At 43.5% G+C, this 19,252-nt stretch overlaps 2 protein-coding genes across 2 annotated transcripts in view; one reads left to right on the plus strand and one right to left on the minus strand.

Moving 5' to 3' along the window:
* Positions 1-213: 213 nt before the first annotated feature.
* Positions 214-8,140, plus strand: MTFR1L (mitochondrial fission regulator 1 like; the record flags this gene model as incomplete). Its single annotated transcript, XM_080692360.1, has 6 exons — positions 214-237; positions 732-836; positions 4,449-4,558; positions 4,781-4,992; positions 7,083-7,404; positions 8,035-8,140. 6 exons carry the CDS (start codon positions 214-216, stop codon positions 8,138-8,140), a joined length of 879 nt encoding a protein of 292 aa, XP_080548486.1.
* A 2,117-nt stretch (positions 8,141-10,257) lies between these two features.
* Positions 10,258-19,252, minus strand: part of AUNIP (aurora kinase A and ninein interacting protein) — a gene marked incomplete at both ends in the record, with an annotated part of 30,238 nt that continues 21,243 nt past the window's right edge. The window contains 2 exons of the mRNA XM_080691040.1: positions 10,258-11,108; positions 13,776-13,914. Of these exons, the coding sequence (XP_080547166.1) occupies positions 10,258-11,108; positions 13,776-13,914 (990 nt within the window). The remainder of the gene's footprint in view (positions 11,109-13,775; positions 13,915-19,252) is intronic.

Consider the following 19,252-nt stretch of genomic DNA (forward strand, 5'->3'; position numbering starts at 1 on the left):
TCTCCCTGGGGTGAAACCTCAGAGGTCTTGGTTTTAGTCATGGCTCTGTAAGGCCTGGTTTGTGCGGCTCGTGTGGTGGCCACTGAGTCCCCACTGTGGGACTTCTTTCACAGGAAGAGAAACCTGGTGTTCCTCAAGATGGCCTGATATGAAGGAGTCGCGCTTCCTGCCTTCCCCAGTTTCCCTGTCCTTCAAGTGCAGGAGTGGGCTGAAATGTCAGGAATGGAAGCCAATGTGGTAAGGGGTGTTTCCCAGGGCAGGGAGGAAGGGGGAGGAGGTTGGGCACTAGGCGGCCTGCTGAAGCACTGTATGAGACCCCAAGACGCCAGTTGGTTCTTCCTTTCCCCTGAGGCCTGCAACTGGAGCTGTCCTCCTGCCTTTTCCTCCAGGGAAGAATGTACTGTGGTCTCGGAGACACTTAGGAGTCAATGTGCTTGTGCCTTTCTGGTCAGAGGGAGAAAAGGGAAGCCTGAAGGGTCCTTACCCCAGCTAGCCTCTAGCGCCTTCACTGAGCAGCCCCGGCACTGCCTGCCTTAGCAGCAGCAGGTGTCCCCTTGGGTGCTGGCCGAGGTGCAGGCTGGCAACTGGAGAACCTGCCCTCACTCATAATTGAAACCTGACTTACTCCCAGAGTACTGTCCTCAGAGCGGGGATTTCAGTCTGTCAGAGAAGAGGGGCAGGGGCAGTAGTTGGACTCATTGTTTCTGAAGTTGTGGCTGTCTCTGTTTCAGACTATCCCAATCTGGCAAAACAAGCCACATGGGGCTGCTCGAAGTGTAGTGAGAAGAATTGGGACCAACCTGCCCCTGAAGCCGTGTCCCCGGGCATCCTTTGAGGTGAGTGTGTTACGCAAGGAAAGTGCAGGGTTAAGGGTGTAAGGAGGAAGCTGCCCAGGTCACTTTTTCATTTGGTCAAGAAATATTTACCAAGTGCTTCTAACAGATCCTGGATGCACACAGAACTGTGACCACAATGGTCTGCCTTCGTTTGCTCATAAGTGATCTTGCATCTCATCTTTGTTGCCTCTGCTAAGTAACTGAGATCGTACCAGACTGCAACAGTCAGTTTATCAGCACACCAAAGGCCTTTGCTGAACCAAATCTCCAGACCAGTTAAATCTGCCCTCTGATTGTCTGCAACCTGGAAGGTCCCTATATGGGACACTGAGTCTTTACCTCTTGAGCTGATCTCTGGTTTTCTTACCAGCCACTATTTTTGGTGTTTGCGTGAGGCTTTAGTCCCCATTCTCCTCTTTCTGGTCAAAGATGGCCATTCCGTCTCTGCCTACTTCATTCTTACCTGTCTCTACAGATCCTTTAGCATCCTCTCTACAGCAGACATTCCTGTCTGTCCCAGGTCTTAAGAGATACCCTTTTGAAGAAGAAAGCTAAGTAGCATTTATTAGTCCCAACTGCCTCCCTCTAAGAACTCATGGTGAAGTATCAGCTCTAGGCTAGATGGTTAAGGTGAGTTTGAGAAGCTGGGACATAAAAGATCTACTTCTGCTTTCTGCCCACACAGAGGAGACAGAAATATATGTATGAAAGGACATGGTAGAAACAGAAAGGAAAGAGCTGAGCTTGTATATTTTGAGATGCTAACTGCAAAGTCTGTGTAGGAACTGGATCTGGAGTCAGAAGTGGTATCAGGCTGGTACTATAATCAGAATTAGGGTTGGAAGTGTGTATGGGTGGAGATCTCTCCCATGACCCAGACTGCCAACTCTGAAGCACTGCCTGAAGAGCGTGGGCAGGATACCACCCTGGCTGCCTCAGAACTGGAAATACAGCTGTGGAGTATGGCTGCCTCCATGGAGGTCGGGCCCACACCTGACTGTGCCCTTTCCAGTCCATTGGCCAGATGCTGCTGGGCAGACTGGCAAGGACATAGGCTTCCTCAGAGTCAGGGTATGCGTGAGTATTATCAGTGAAACTAGCTGACATTTACTGGGAACATGCTATGTATCAGGCACTGTGCTAAGCACTTTATCTGTGTTAACTCACTTAATTGCCAAGAGCAATGGAACATTCAGAGCTGATCCAGGAAAGCAAATGGATGCTCCTCTGAAATGACCCATCTCGCAATAGCGCCTAGGTCAGTGGAAGCCCTCCTTTGTGTGTCCTTAGAGTATCACTTAACGCCATTGAGTCCCAGGTTAAGCAGAAGCTATCAACCCCTGATCCATGACCAATTTGTAACAAACATTTGCATTTAACTCTTACATAGGTGTGCATTATTTTATTACTCTTAGATTTATTATAAGTTATCTTAAATACTTAAGAAAATATTAGCTGGCCATGGTGGTACATGCCTGTAATCCCAGCACTTGGGAGGCTGAGACAGGAGGATTGCAGGTTTGTGGCCAGCCTCAGCTACTTAATGAGCCCCTCTGCAACTTAGTGAGACCCTGTTTCTAAATAAAGAATAAATAAGACTGGGGTGCAGTTTGGAGGTAGAATGCCCCTGGGTTCAATCCCCAGTACCGCAGAAAGAAAGAAAGAAAGAAAGAAAGAAAGAAAGAAAGAAAGAAAGAAAGAAAGAAAGAAAGAAAGAAAGAAAGAAAGAAAGAAAGAAAGAAAGAAAGAAAGAAAGAAAGAAAGAAAGAAAGAAAGAAAGAAAGAAAGAAAGAAAGAAAAAATGTTACTGGATCGCTTTTTTAAATTAACCATGTAAAATTGTTAGTATTATGGAGTGTAAAAAAGGAAAATAAATAACCTCTAGTCACACAGTCAAGACACAGTAATTGATAATGTTTTAGTGTATAGTTCCTTTGTTTTTCTTGGATGCATGTTTTTTACTTTTAGTCATAGCATTTGACTGAATCCTCTTAATTTTTCATTTGACATGGTGTCATGTACTCAGTCTCTCTGTTTTTTTGGCTGATCTTTTGGTTGGAGGAGTTATTTAAGAAATCCCATTATGGTTGCTTTTGTAATAATTACTAATCTTTTATTTAAATGTAAATATTTAAATTATCAGGTATGTAGAACAACTGTGCTGTAAAACAATCCCAGCCAGGCGTGGTGGTACACACTTGTAATCCTTGTACTTTGGAGGCTGAGAAGCTACTTAGTGAGGCCTTCTGCAACTTAGTGAGACCTTTAAAGAATTAAAAATAGGGCTAGGGTGTAGCTCAGAGGTAGAATGCCCTTGGGTTCCATCTCCAGTACAAAAAAAAAAAAAAAAAAACTCAGAGCCAGGGATGGTGGCACACACTTGTAATCCCAGAATTTGAGAGGCTGAGACAGAAGGATCTCAAGTTCAAGACCAGCTTCAGCAATTTAGTAAGACTCAGCAACCTAGAGAGAGAGACCTCATTTCAAAACAAAAGATTTTTAAAAAGTAGTGGGGGTGTGGCTTAGAGGAAGAATGCCTCTGGGTTCAATTCCCAGTAACACACACTCACACACACACACCCACCCTTCACAGGCTAGGTGCTGTGATGCACACATCTGTAATACCAGTAACTCAGGAGGCTGAAGCAGGAGGATCACAAGTTCAAGGTCAGCCTGCGCAATTTAGGAAGCCCCAGTCTCAAAATTAAAAAATATATATTTTTAATGGCATAGGTAAAGTAAATGTTTAGTCCCCAGTATCAAAGGGGAAAATAATTAAGTCCAATCCTAGTGAAGACTCTGAATTAGAGCCGGGTATGGTGGCACACACTTGTAATCCAATATTTGATAGGCTGAGATAGGAGGATCACAGGTTCACAGCCAGCCTCAGCTACTTAGTGAGGCCATCTGTAACTTAGACCCTGTTTCAAACTAAAAAAAAAAAATTGAGCCAGGCGGGATGGCGCATGCTTGTAATACATTTGGGAGGCTGAGACAGGAGGATTGCAGTTCATAGATAGTCTCAGCTACTTAGGCTCTTTGCAACTCAGTGAGACCCTGTTTCAAAATGAAGAATAAAAATAGGGCTGGGAGCTGGGTGTGGTGGCGCACGCTTGTAATCCCCGCGCTTGGGAGGCAGAGACAGGAGGATCGCGCAGGTTCAAAGCCAGCCGCGTGTGCGCTGGCTTAGGAGACCCTGTTTCCAAATAAAAATGTAAAAATAGGTCTGGGAGTGTAGCCCGGAGGTAGAAGGGCTTCCAGGAACTCCAGTACCAAAAAAAAAAAAAAAAAAAAAAAAAAGGCTGGGGGTATAGCTCAGAGGTATAATGCCCCTGGGCTCAATCCCCAGTATAGCAAATCTGGCTGGGGGTGTAGCTCAGTGGTAGAATGCCTCTGGGTTCAATCCCCAGCACACACACAAAAAAGTTTGTAATCCACAAACTCTTTTGCTTCTGGCCCCTTTGTCAAGATGTTTCCAACCAGGAACCTACACTCAATCTAGGAATCCTTTCTGAGACAGTGCTGGATTAAATGCCCCCTATGTATTCTGCAGTCTGATTGGCTAATCGTGGTGTCAGTAAATGTTTGTTGGTAAATTTTGCTTCCCCACAGACGTTGCCCAACATCTCTGACCTGTGTCTGAGAGACGTACCCCCAGTCCCTACTCTGGCTGATATCGCCTGGATTGCTGCAGATGAAGAGGAGACATATGCCCGGGTCAGGTAGCTAAGGCAGTAACCAGGCTGCCAGGGAAAGAAGGTGGGAGGGGTCTTCCCAGAAGTGGCAAGTAGTCAGGAGAATGCTTATGAGAGACTGAGGGCGAAAGGAATGAGAGCTATGGGTTCAGAGGGAAATATAACCTCTAGGGTAAAAAAAAAAAAAAATTGGAAGGGATGCGGTGGCCAGCTGTCTGTGATGGACATATTTGTCTTTCTTTGGTCCAGGAGTGATACCCGTCCCTTAAGGCACACCTGGAAGCCCAGCCCTCTGATTGTCATGCAGCGCAATGCTTCAGTGCCCAACCTGCGTGGGTCTGAGGAGAGACTCCTGGCCCTGAAGAAGCCAGCCCTGCCAGCACTAAGCCGCACCACTGAGCTGCAGGATGAGCTGACCCACCTACGCAGCCAGATTGCCAAGATAGTAGCAGCTGATGCAGGTAAGAGCCCCTGACTCAGGCTCTTTTCCCCTGGCTTTTGGGCAGAATAGGGATAAGGAAAATGGTGGTCCAATTCAGGAGGACTTGGGCCTCTCAGATTGTCCTGAGGCCTGGCTAGCCTGTAGTGTCCCTTGGATGATTTCTACCAGTAATTTGGGCCTGAATGGTTTGGTTAGGAATAAAATCTTTACTTAACCTGTAATCCCAGACAGACTTCATCTTAGCTACAAAAAAAAAATATGCCCTCTCCTAGGCATCTTTAAGATCACATATACCCTGAGCCCATAGCAGCTTTTTTTTTTTTTTTTTTGGTTTTGTTTTGCGGGTCTGGGGATGGCACCCAGGGGCATTCAACCTCCGAGCTACACCCCCTGCCCTATTTTTTATTCTTTATTTTGAAACCGGATCTCACTGGGTTGCAGAGGGCCTCACTAAGTAGCTGAGGCTGTCGGCAAACCGCAATCCTCCGGGTCTCAGCCTCCCAAATGCTGGGATTACAAGCGTGCGCCACCACACCCGGCTCAAGCAGCTTTCTTTTTTAATAAGCACCCCCCACCACCACGAGAGACATACCCCCTTTATGTACCTACCTTACCTTCCTTATCCTTTCTACAAGAGATCACCATTCTATCCCACCAGCATTGTCTGCAGTTAAGGCAGAACCCATGGAAATGGATGGGAAGAAGCCTGCCTTGACCAGAGGCATGGACAAGCGACAGGTGGATCCTCAAGATGCTCAGTGCTTCAAATTCAGTCAAACCTTTATCAGTTGGCAGAGCACCTAAAAATCTTAGTGTTCTCTTTAAAAAAAATTTTATTTTGTGGAACCAAGGGGCTTTTCTACCTCCAGGCTATATTCCCAGACCTATTTTATATTTTATTTGGCAACAGGGTCTCACTAAGTTGCTGAGAGCCTCACTAAGTAACTGAGGCTGGCTTCGAACCTGTGTGATCCTCCTGTCTCAGCCTCCCAAGCACTGGGATTACAAGCGTGCACCACCATATCCGGCTAGTGTTCTCTTTTAATTTTTCATGTATTTAGAGCCGGGCGTGGTGGCGCACGCTTATAATCCCCGCACTTGGGAGGCTGAGATAGGAGGATCGCACGGGTTCGAAGCCAGCCTCAGCTACTTAGTGAGGCTCTCAGCAACTTAGTGAGACCCTGTTTCCAAATAAAAAATTTAAAAAAAGGGTCTGGGAGTATAGCCCGGAGGTAGAAAGCATCTGGGTTCCACCCCCAGTACCACCAAAAATAAATAAATAAAAATAAATAAAAATAATTTTTCATGTATTTAATTCTCCCACAAGGAAATTTTATGGAGGGATTATATCTAATTTCCCATTTCTATTTCTTGTATTATTTTTTTGTCATCCAAGAAGACAAGTCAAAATAGCTTATGACAAATCAGAGTGTTTCTTAGAAATTCAGAAATTGAAGAAATTCTCTCCATTAAAATTTGGGAAGCCAGGCGTTGTGGCGCACACTTCTAATCCCAGCATTTGGGAGGCTGAGAAAGGAGTTCGCGGACAGCCTCAGCTACTTAGTGAAGCCCTTTGCAACTCAGTGAGACCCTGTTTCAAATAAGGCTGGGGGTTTAGCTTGGAGGTAGAATGCCCCTGGGTTCAATCCAGAGTACCGCAAAAAAAAAAAAAAAAAAAGGAAACTAGGAGGCCTGACCCCATTCTTTTGCCCAGAACATTCTAGCTCACACATAACAAGATTCAAAGAAGCAGAATCAAAAGCCAGTGAGAAAAAACAAAAAGTGCAGACCTTGCTGCTGTCAGTTTAAGCCAGGGTTGACATTCTGTGTATCTCTGTGGAATGGAAGCTTTTTAGGAACCAAGGCCTTTATGAAGGGATGGGTTTTTCTGCTCTCCTGGAACACTGAAAGAGCGCAGTACTCCTCCATTCTCTTAAGCCCCTGGGTGGGAACAGTAGTGGAGGAACCCTCCACTGGCTATAGATGCCATCCTGTCATAGTGTCAGCCCAAGGACTTAAGAGTATCCTGTAGGCAGTGCTTGGGGGAGAAGATATCACTGCTGTATTGTAGACCCAACATCTATCCATGCCTATTGTTTTCTCTTTCAGCTTCGGCTTCATTAACGCCAGATTTCTTATCTCCAGGAAGTTCAAATGTCTCTTCTCCCTTACCTTGTTTTGGATCCTCATTCCACTCTACAACTTCCTTTGTCATTAGTGACATCACCGAGGAGACAGAGGTAGAGGTCCCTGAGCTTCCATCAGTCCCCCTGCTTTGTTCTGCCAGCCCTGAATGTTGCAAACCAGAACACAAAGCTACCTGCAGCTCATCTGAAGAGGATGATTGTATCTCTCTGTCCAAGGCTAGCAGCTTTGCAGATATGATGGGTATCCTGAAGGATTTTCACCGGATAAAACAGAGCCAAGATCTGTAAGTATTTGACAAAGAGCTCTGGTAGTTTATTTAAATCGCCCATGGCAAATTATCTAATACAACAAACATATGGTTGGTTACTACTGAGGACTATGTATGACTTTATAGTCATTTCAAGAAATAGTAAAGCATCCTAGTTGAGATTAGATTTGGCCGGGCATGGTGGTGCATGCTTGTAATCCCAGCATTTGGGAGACTGAGACAGGAGGATGGAGGTTCACGGACAGCTACTTAGTGAGGCCCTTTGCAACTCAGTGAGACCTGGTTTCAAAATAAAGAATAAAAAATAGGGCTGGGGGTATAGCTCGGAGGTAGAATGCCCCTGGGTTCCATCCCCAGTACTGCAAAAAAAAAAAAAAAAAAAAAAAAAAAGATTCTATCTAGAACCAGCTAGCTTGGTTTTAAAGTTTGCATTCGCCCCTTCACTTCTCAGTGACTGGTTTCCCATTTGGTAAGAGGCATCTTAGGAAGATAAGAGCTTTTTAGGAACTAAGGCCTTTGATTGGAACCTTTTTAGGAACCAAGCCTCTAAAATTGCTGTGAAGATTCAGTGAGATAATGTGTGCACAGAGTGCTGCTGGGACAGATCAAGGACTCCCTAATTACAAGCTATTACTGTGTCTCCAGGACCCGGAGTTTAATGAAGGAGGAAGACCCTGCTGTGCTTATTTCTGAGGTCCTAAGAAGGAAGTTTGCACTGAAGGAAGATGATATCAGTAGAAAAGGAAACTGACACCACTCCCTCTGCAAACTCAGTCTCACGCTCCTGGAATTCCTTCAACAGCTGCCTTCCTCACCGCAGATTTTTCTGCCTCTCGATTAGAAATCAATACAGTGAGCTAGATCTTGGACTGAAACAGAAGAGCTGGACTATGTGTTTCTTATACTTCAAACCTTAGCAGAAGCTAAGGCTTGTGGCCTAAGCTGAGACATTTGTTACAGGTAATTGTGTAAGGTGGAGCATCTCAGCTTAAAGGGCAAGATAGAAGTTTCTTGGTTTCCTTGCCCGTATGAGAAAATATGTCCCAATGAATGACTTACTTCACTGCATTAGACCCCATAACTGGTCTCACAGGACACTGTCCTCAGCTGTCACTCACTCTCAGCGGCTTCTTTGCAGCAGGGCACAGGAGAAGGGGCTATAGATTATGTACATGTTCACAGGGCAGGGAAGATCTTATACTGCTCCATCATAAACCTTCACTAATGCCCAGCACTTACTCCTTCCCTTTCAGATGTAGAGGTTGGGCTACTGCTGAGAGACCTGGCCTGTTTTTTCTTAAACATGTTTTATAATACTGTACAACCAAATCTACCCTCCAAGGCCCTGGGGCCTCATCACTTCCACTGGTTGAAAACTTTTTCTTCCATGGACTTTAAGCCCATTAGGAAAGGGAAATGGGGAGGGAAAAGAGCATACCATCCTCCGTCCAGGCCCTTGACTGTCCCTTGGGCCAAGCCAGGATTTGTACCTGCTGCATCATGCATGACTCAGATGCCCTCAGGGCCCTTTCTCTGTGGTATGTGTACTGTGTGTGTGTGGGTAGAAACACTACCAGACATTAAACGAAGGATTTGGAAAGACTTTTATCTATTTCTGAGTTCGGATCATCCGGTAACCCTTAGGGATAGAAGATTTCTGTTAAAGGTATATGAACTTTCTTAAACAGGCTTCTGGTTTCCCTGTTTTTCTTAAAAAGGCCTGTACTTTAATAAGAGAAAAAAATTCCTCAGGTAGTTTCTTCCCCCTTTCTGTAGAGTTTTGTCCTAAACTCTTAAAAGCAGTTCTATTTTTTTTTTTAATGTGCTGGGGATTGAACCTAGGGGCATTCTACCTCTGAGCTACATTCCCAGCCCTATTTTACTTTGAAACAGTGTCTTGCTAGGTAAATGAGAGTCTCACTACTTGCTAAGGCTGCCCTCAAACCTGTGATCCTCCTCCCAAGTACTGGGATGACACGTGTGCCGCCATGTCCGGCTACAGTTCTATTTTGTAATTTGCAAGTTTGCTACCTAGAGGTAGCATAAGCCTCAGGAATCATGACTATGACAAGAGAAACTGCCACCTGGTGGATGATGCCTTGGTTAGACTTAGATGATGCCAAATTAGACTTAGGTTCAGTTTAGACCCAGTAGTAATGACAGAGCACACATTAAAAACAACTTTTTCAAAAGCAAAATTGGTAATGTTTTAATTACCACTAGAACCAACTCTGCAAACAGTAATTTGTTTTACAAAAGAGATCCCTCTCATGGAAGAAATGATACAGCCACATCCAGAATGATATACAGCTTAGGCTTTTTTAGGAGATATTTATATAACTAAAATGCTGTATAGTTACCACAAAAAAATAAGACTACTTCCATTTTCCCTTTCGCTTTCTTCCCACATCTGTATACCTGGGTTGGGGAGATCAGCCGTATCTCTCAAAATGGGGTCAGGAATAACAGTCCAAAGCTTAGGCTGAGTGGGGATTATTATAGCCAGAGATGAACACACATCTGTAAGAAGCAAGGACACAGCCAGGATCTGAAAGGGCAAAGAGGTGGCTCTGCCTTGGCTAAATAATAGGCTCTTTAGTGGAGGAGTAAGTCCCTCTGCTGCCTCCTCAGTGCCTACCACACTCATTAAGTGATTCTCTAGTCATCTTCCTGAGGGGACAGGAGATGCCAATCACAATGCCTCAACCACTGGCACTGCCTGCTTTATTTACATAAAGAAAGTGCTCGATAATAATGTAACAGCTTAATCCCATGCTGTCTCCCCCATAAACCTTCACTCCTGCCACACAAGAGAATTTCCTGACTCTGCTCTTTCTAGGTACTTTTAGAACCAAACCCTCATGACATTTAGAATTGGTGCTTGATAACTTGGTTACCTTCAGAGTCCTGAGTAAAGAGCAAGTCGGGCTGCAGGTTTACCTGAGTGGGCCCATCCTGGTACTGAGGCTGAGGACAAGCAGGAAACTGCCCTAAACCCCGATCCCAGGCATTGGTTACATCTTGGAAAGGAGCTCTAATGTTGTGGGCAATGACTTGTTGGCCCTGAGAATCTTCAGTGAAAAGCTGACTCCAGGAGTCCTTCTTGTTCTTTTCATTTTCCCAAGAAAACACAGGAACAGGACAGCTTTGTTTCACCGATTGTGAGTTTTCTCGACTCCAGGAGTCCCTGTAAGTTTGAAGGCACACAGGGGCCTGCCTGTGTTCTTTGGCAGACACTTTCCTTTCCAATTTCACTTTGGCTAAGGGCTGTTGACATTTGCCCCCGGGTGCTCTGATATGTCTTTCCACGCCCCTATGGTTCTTATTAGATCCATGGAGCCATTCCCTTTTCCTAGAACAATTCTTCTTATCCTCCTTTTGGTCCAGCAAACAAGAACTTTCCAAGTCCTGGGTGAAGGAAGAGGACAGCGAGGCTTTACTCTCTCCAGCACAGACAAGAGTGTCAGGCTGGGGCAAAGGCAGCACAGTTGAAAATGGGGTTCCTGTACTGTGCTGGCCAGAGGCCTGCAGGGATGGGGGAAAAAGGTGAGTTTCCTGGATATCTGCAGGGGTTGAGGTAGCCAAAGGGGGAGCAAAGCCATCATCTCCTGAGCCCTGGATCAAATCATCTAGCTGCATTGCATCTTTCTTGGATTCTTCATTGGTCAGACTTTTTGTATGAGATGAAATACTTCTCTGGTTACCATCGTTTTTCAATCCTAGTGAAACAGGAATGGAAGAACATACTGTAGGAAAACTGCCCTGAGCAGGAGTTAGTTGGCTTTTTCTAAAATCAGCTACTACTAGTGCAAGGGTCTAACTTCCACTCTTCAGATAAGTTTGTAACTGACCTTTTGCTTTCAGTCTTCCTATTCTTTCCTGAATGATCTCAAACACAGACTTCTTTACTCATACAGATGCTTCCCATAACCTACTTCTACCTAATTTATCTATAATCTACTTTTCCAGTTCCATTTTCATCTGTGAGATGTGTTTAACACAGGGCACATCAGTTTTTCTTTATTTACTATGGTTTCTACTAAATAGTGATCATGGTCAGATATATTCTTGACTATTATCCTTTAAAAACATGCTCAACTGGGTATAGTCATGATCGCCTGTAATTCAGTATCTGAGAAACTGAGACAGGAGGATTGTAGTCAAGACCAGCCTTCCCAACTTAGTGAGACTCTCAGCAACCTAGCAAGACCCTGTTTCATAACAAAAAATGAGCCAAGCATAGTGGCACATGTCTGTAATCCCAGTACTTGGGAAACTAAGACAGGAGGATCACATGTTCCTGGCCAGCCTCAAAAACTTAACTTTGTTTCTAAATTAAAAAAAAAAAAATAAAAGGCTGGGGTGTGCTCAGAGGTAGAATGTCCCTGGGTTCAATCTCCAGCACCAAAACAAAAAGGGATCAGGATATAGCTCAGAGGTAGAATGTCTTTGTACCATAAAAAAATATGCTTGAAGCTAGGTGTGATGACCCACATTTATAATACCAATGCATGAGCGGCTGCAATTTCATAAGACCATGTTTCAAAATAAAAGTGCTGAGGTATAGCTTGGATGTAGAATGCCCCTAAATTCAATCCTCAATACCTCCCACAAAAAGAAAAGAAACATGCTCAACATAAATTAGTTTTATAAGGTTTCAAAGATCACATTAACCACCCAACTCTGAAACCAGGTGTCAGTTTGAAGAACGTAGGTTCCTCATTCAAACATCTCACAAGAAACAGGCGACATACTTAGGATGGTAAGTCAACCAATAAGAAGGTCAATAATAAACAAAAGCAAACTATTGTCCAGCCCATTTTTACCAAGCATGGAATGGATCCTGTTCTGTCTTTATTTTTTGCAGTACTGGAGATGAAACCCAGGGATATTCTACCTCCGAGCTACACCCCCCGCTCAATATTTTTATTCTTTATTTTGAAACAGGGTCTCACTGAGTTGCAGAGGGCCTCACTAAGTAGCTGAGGCTGTCCATGAACCACGATCCTCTGGTCTCAGCCTCCCGAATGCTGGGATTACAAGCGTGTGCCAGCACACCCAACTCAGTTCTGTCTTAAAGATAAATGGAATGGGATTCCCCCTCCACTCAAAATATACAGACATCCAATTACAAAAAAGGCAGAATGATTTCCTCTCTCCACCAACAGAATATGGCAAAAGCTATGTTTTGTGAGAATCTTCAACTTTGCTTAAAAATTCAGTGTAGACTATAAAAGTAGAATTTATAAATGAAAAGTGTTTTTAGGGGGGAAAAAAAAACCCTGTGCTAGTGGAACAATACCTTGTAATGCCAATACTTGGGAAGCTGAGATGGGAAGATCATAGGTTTGAGGCCTGCCTCAACAATTTAGACCCTCAGCAACTTAGTGAAACCCTTTTTAAAATTAAAAAACAAAAAAGGGCTGAGGTTCAATTGAACCCCTGGGTTCAATTCCCAATACTTAAAGGAAAAGAAAGAAAAAATGAAAGAAAGAAAGAACTCCCTGTTAGGTAAAGCAAGAGTGTTTACCTTTGGTTTGGAGGAAGGAGAGACCTTTGAAGGTTTGTACAAGGCAATCCTGTATCACCAAGGGTCAGAGTACTCCTTCCAGTGCACTCTGACAGGCAGAAACCCTGCTTTCTGAGCTCCCAAGTATACTATTCCTCACTCCTTTGTCAGCAGATACAATGATTTAATATTAGACTAAGTAAACCAAACCAGAAAAGTATGTTTGTAAAAGCATGTATATGTTTGCTTTTCAAAATACAATGAAGACCTGGGCGTGGTGGCGCACACTTGTAATCCCAGCATTCGGGAGGCTGAGGCCAGAGGATCGTGGTTTGCAGACAGCCTCAGCTACTTAGCGAGGCTCTCCACAACTTAGTGAGACCCTGTTGCAAAATAAAGAATTAAAAAAATAGGGCAGGGGGTTTGGCTCGGAGGTCAAATGCCCCTGGGTTCCATCTCCATACCTGAAAAAAAAAAAAAAAAAGACAATGATTCCTTATGTTTTATAACATAATAGGTCAAGTAAGTTTAACATAATACACTGGTTTCACTACATCTCATAAATGTTTCAACATGGATCCCAGAAACTCAGGAGGTTGAGGCATGAGGACTGCAAGTTTGAGGCCAGCATGGGCAACTTAGTGAGATCTTGTCTCAAAATAAAAAGTGCTGGGTGATCTAACAGCATTCCTGGGTTCCATCCTCAATATCACAATAAAACAAATAAAACTAACTTAAAATTTAGAAAAGCCTGGGGATGTAGCTTAGTGGTAGTGCCCGAGTTCAACCTCTAGTACAAAAAAAAAAAAAAGTTCCAATATGAACACACACTTCTTTTTGCTCCCTGGATAATGTTTTCCCAAAGTCACCACCATACCTGGCTGCAAGGTGAAGAAGGAAGCAATGCTGCTTTGCCGAGTGCCTGTAGATGAAATTCTTTGAACAGAAGAAATACTAGGCTTTCTCTCCGCAGGAAAGAGTGTTAGCATTTTGGTGCCCAGTTTGATTAAATGTGTCTGAGAAGGAAAGAAAAAGAATAATAGAACCTTTTAATAAAGCTTCCTATTAGGAGAGATTCAATAAACACCAGAGACCACACTGGACACACCCAAAATTTCTAAATTTGATGAAAATTATAAGCCACCCACTTCCACCTTGCTCTCTTGAGATGCTCACTCTTGGAACCAGGCCCAAATGTTAGGAGGAAGCCCAAGCTGGCACATGGTTCTTTAAATTGTGTGGGAGCCACATTGTGATAAAGTGAATATATGAACACCTACATGTTAGGTATCAGGAATACAGTGAACACAAGACTCTTTCAGCCCTAGTAAAGTTTACAGCTTGAGAGAGAAAATAGGCTATTAACAAATGGTTAAATTACTAAGTTCTATAAGGAAACTTAAGAAAACTACAGGTAATCAGAAAACAGACCTGAATTTTCAAAAATATCTGAGAATATGACTTTTAACTAAGTTAATCATTCTTAGCAAGAACTTAGGAAGGTCTGTCTTATGTCAGAATAATATCACAAGTGACATGGTTCCAATTATAACTCTTAGCATACATGGCTTCAGGATCTATGTTAATCTCAGGGAAATGTAAAAACCTGAGTGAGAACAGGTCATCTGGAACTGAGAAGGACCCCAATACAAAGTCCTTCAGCTGATTATGCATACTACCTTAAAATAAAAGCAGCCTCTATGTATACTTTATACAGTATAAGAAAGCTGTCTAATAGGCACAGTGTTTTTACAGAACCAAGCCCTAGGTAACCTAGGCATTAATTCTTATCCCATAAGAATGCCTCAAGAGAAGTGAAGTGTGGTGTCACATACCTGTAATCCTAATATTTGGAAGGCTGGGTTGGAGGCCAACCTCAGCAACCTGGTGAGACCCTTTCAAAATAAAAGGGCTGGAGGTGTGGCTCAGAGTTAGAACAACTCTGGATTCAATAGGAAGAAAGGAAAGAAGGAAGGGAGGAGGAGGGAGGAAGGACATATTCCTTCTAAATCAAAGAATCTCTAGTTCTTTGGTATATCACATGCCTGGTCCCATCAAGTCTTCTTCAGAATGGTGGAGGAAAAGTTAATTCTGTTATTCTTGCTTTCACAAGGATCCTTTTTAACCCTTTACAGCAATAATATGGCATTTACAATGAAAACCCTTCCTATCAGAACTGTCATGCCTGATCAAGTTAGGCGGAAAGGATGACGCTACATAAGCACACCCAAAGAGGACTGTTGACGGAGTCTTTTTTTTTTTTTTTGGTGGTACTGGGGGTGGAACCCAGAGGCTTTCTACCTCCGGGCTATACTCCCAGACCCATTTTATATTTTATTTGGAAACAGGGTCTCACTAAGTTGCTGAGAGCCTCACTCAGTAGCTGAGGCTGGCTTCGAACCTGCAGGATCCTCCTGTCTCAGCCTCCCAAGTGCAGGGATTACAAGCATGCGCCACCACGCCCGGCTGTTGACAGAGTCTTAAAAGAATTCTCGAGCCGGGCGTGGTGGCACACTCTTGTAATCCTCGCGCTTGGGAGGCTAGGACAGGAGGCTCGCACAGGTTCGAAGCCAGCCTAAGCTACTGAGTGAGGCTCTCAGCAACTTAGTGAGACCCTGTTTCCAAATAAAATATAAAACAGGTCTGGGAGTATAGCCCAAAGGTAGAACGCCTCTGGGTTCCACCCCCAGTACCACCAAAAACAGAAGAAAAAAAAAAAAAAAGGATTCTCATCACTGGGCACCTTTATTGGATTAATAACAAAGTACAATCATGAGCATTACAAAGACACTGTAGGCATCACAACATGGAAGTTTAAAGCACTCGTTTGTGATGATGCTGGTGTAAACAAACCAGGTATAAAATCATAACATGTGCAATTATGTACAGTACATAATTCCACTATGTCACTAGCTTATTAACTTTTTTTTGTGTGTGGTACTGGGGATGGAACCCAGGGTATTCTACCTCTGAGCTACACCCTCAGCCTTATTTTTTATTCTCTATTTTGAAACAGTGTCTCACTGAGTTGCAAAGGGCCTCACTAAGTAGCTGAGGCTGTCCACAACTGTTATCCTCCTGTCTCAGCCTCCCAAGTGCTGGGATTACAAGAGTGTGCCAACAAGCGCAGCCTATGAACTTTTTATTAGTATAATTTTACATATAAAATGTACTGTAAAACAGTATGCTAAGTTATGTCAGCAGAAACTTCGCAAATCTTATGTTTACCTCATTTCTTGATCGTATCAAGAGGCCACATAGAGACTGATATAACCTATTCAGGTTTGTGTGAGTAAACTGTGATATTCCCACAATGATCAGACTGTCGATGTAGTTCTCACAACATATTCCTGTCATTAAGCGACGTATAGCTATATTCAAAACTTGCTTCCAAACTCTCCAAACCTGAAGAGCTGTTAACAGCCTACCTTGTCCAGCCCTAGACTCTGATGATAGTCTCTTAACTAGCCTAGCCACCATTCAATACCTATTTCAGTTGATCCCACACAACTTCTAGATTAACCTTCTTAAACTACAGCTGAGATCATACCCAAAACTCTCAAAATACTGTTTATTTACTTCCTATAGCATAAAGTGCAAATTTTGACTGTACACATAGATTATTCTAGTTTGCCTTTTTCTCCATTACCAAAGCCCTTCACGTATCCTGTAGTCATTCTACGCCAGTCCCTACCGATGCCCTTAGCTCCTTCATTCTGTGCATCACACCCAACCCTGAAATGCTTTTACTTACCCCCGAGTAGCCTAGTACCACACAAACACAAAATCACATTAACCACACAACTCTGAATTCTGGTGAAAGTATGAAAAACATAGGTTCCCCACTCAAACATTTCATGAGAAATGGGGTGAAGACATAATTGGGATGCCAAGTCAACCGGTAGGAAGGTCAATAATGAATAAAATCCAACTACAACTAGCCAGCCTATCCCCTCCCCCACCCCCAGTACTAGGGATAGAACCCAGGGGCATCCTACCTCTGAGCTATACCCCCAGCCCTATTTTTTTATTCTTTATTTTGAAACAGGGTCTCACTGAGTTGCAAAGGGCCTCACTAAGTAGCTGAGGCTGGTCAAGAACCCGGATCCTCCTGTCTCAGTCTCCCAAATGCTGGGATTAGAAATGTGCGCCACCATACCTGTGTCCTGTCCATTTTTTCAGGCATGGAATGGATCCTATTCTGCCTTAAAGATGAATGACATGAGATTCCCCCTCCACCCAAATTACACCAAGATCTAGTTACGAAAAGGCAGAATAATGTTCTCTTTCCTTCTTCAACAAGAGTTATAAAAAGTGTTTTGTGAGAATTTTCAACTTTGCCTAAGAATTTGATACAGATTATAAAATACAGAATATGTAAGTGGAATAAGTGTTCCAGGGGAAAAAATCTTGCTGGATGTGGGGGTGCAATGCCTGTAATCATAGCACTTGGGAGACTGAGACAGGGATCACAGGTTGGAAGCCAGGTTCAGCAATTTAGCAAGACTCAGCAACGTAGCAAGACCCTGTTTCAAAGTGAAGAGTAAAAGCTGGTCATGGTGACACATGCCTGTAATCCCAGTACTTGGAAAGCTGAGACAGGAGGATCACAGGTTAAAGCCAATCTCAGCAACTCAGTGAGACTCAGCAACTTAGCCAGACCCTGTTTCCAAATAATAAAACAGGGCATAGCTCAGAGGTAAAATACCCCTAGGTTCAATTCCCTGCATAAATAACTAGATAGACAATTTAAAATATAGGCTGGGAATGTAGCTTGGAGGTAGAATGCCCATGGATTCAATCCCTAGTACAGAGAGAGAGAGATCGACCACTCACACCCATTTGGAGAATCACAGGTTCGAGGCCAGCTTCAGCAACTTAGTGAGACCCTGTTTTGAAATTTTAAAAATTAAAAAAAAAAAAAAAAAAAAGGAGCCCGGTATGGTGGCGCACGCTTGTAATCCCCGCATTCAGGAGGCTGAGACCGGAGGATCACAGTTCACGGACAGCCTCAGCTACTTAGTGAGGCTCTTTGCAACTCAGTGAGACCCTGTTTCAAATAAAGAATAAGAAATAGGGCAGGGAGTGTAGCTTGGAGGTAAGAATGCCCCTGGGTTCCATCCCCTGACCCACCAAAAAAAAAAGGGGGGGAAGGTGCTGGAGGGTATAGTTTGAAGGCAGAATGGCTCTAGGCCCAATCCCAGTGCCAACAACAAAGAAGAATATTCAACTTCTACTAACCTGGATTAGATTAGGTGCTTGTTATTTCTTGTTTAAACTTCAGCAATATCTTCCAAATTCTTCTAGCCAACCTTTTGGGGGTGTATGTATGTGTGTTTTACTGGGAATTGTACCCAGGAGAATTCTACCTCTGAGCTATACCCCCATTCCTAATTTATTATTTTGAAACAGGACCTCACTAAATTGCTGAGGTTGACCTCAAATCTGTGATCCTCCTATGTCAGCCTCTCAAGCACTGGGATACAGGCATGTGCACCACACCCTGCTCCTCATATACTTTATATAACCACCCTTTGTTTAAGTTAGAAATAGCTATTATATCAAATGAATTTCCAACATGACACTATATATTACCCTTCAATCCTACAAAGACTTCAAATTGAGTTATTTCAAATATAGTAAAGAATCTTACCCACAGAGAGCTCTGGCCTTTGCCCAGGAAATCTAAGTCCATGGATTGTATGAATTCATAGGGGTGTCTTTTTTTAAAAAAAAAAAGAAAAGAAAAAAAAAACCTTGAAATCTAGGGCCATACCACACTGTGTATGCTAACAAAGTGATTTACAACAGAGGTTTTGGGCCATGCACAATCACATCCATAGGGACTGGAAACTAAGGTCAGTCATGTGTGTAAGTGAACCATGCCTACATGACCAAGCCATAGTAGAAGTCAAGACACCAAGGCGCAGGTGAACATCTATCATTAGCAGCACTCTGTGGACTGCCACATCATAGCTGAGAGCGGTTAGAGCGGTGCAGTGCTTCACTGGGAGGGAACAGTGGAAGCTGGGCACTTAGAGCCCTCACAGACTCTGCCCCGTGCCACTGGCTGATGGCCACTCCTGTCAGTGCTGACAAACTATAATCACGAGCATACAGCTTTCAGTGAGTTCTGAGTTTTGGCAAATTATCAAAACTTTGAATGGGACCTCAAACTTACAAGTAGTGTCAGAAGTGAGGGTGGTTTTGATCATCCCTTGTTATTTCTTGCCTGTCTAGCTCAATTCATCCTGTCTCCACCCCCACTGCTTTCCAACAAAATCTGACCCTTGCTTTAAGATCTACCTCAAATGCCATGTTTTCTACAAAGTGCTTCTCTTTTTATTATGTATT

This window comes from Muscardinus avellanarius, assembly GCF_963383645.1.
Source record: "Muscardinus avellanarius genome assembly, chromosome: 3".
Taxonomy (NCBI): domain Eukaryota; kingdom Metazoa; phylum Chordata; class Mammalia; order Rodentia; family Gliridae; genus Muscardinus; species Muscardinus avellanarius.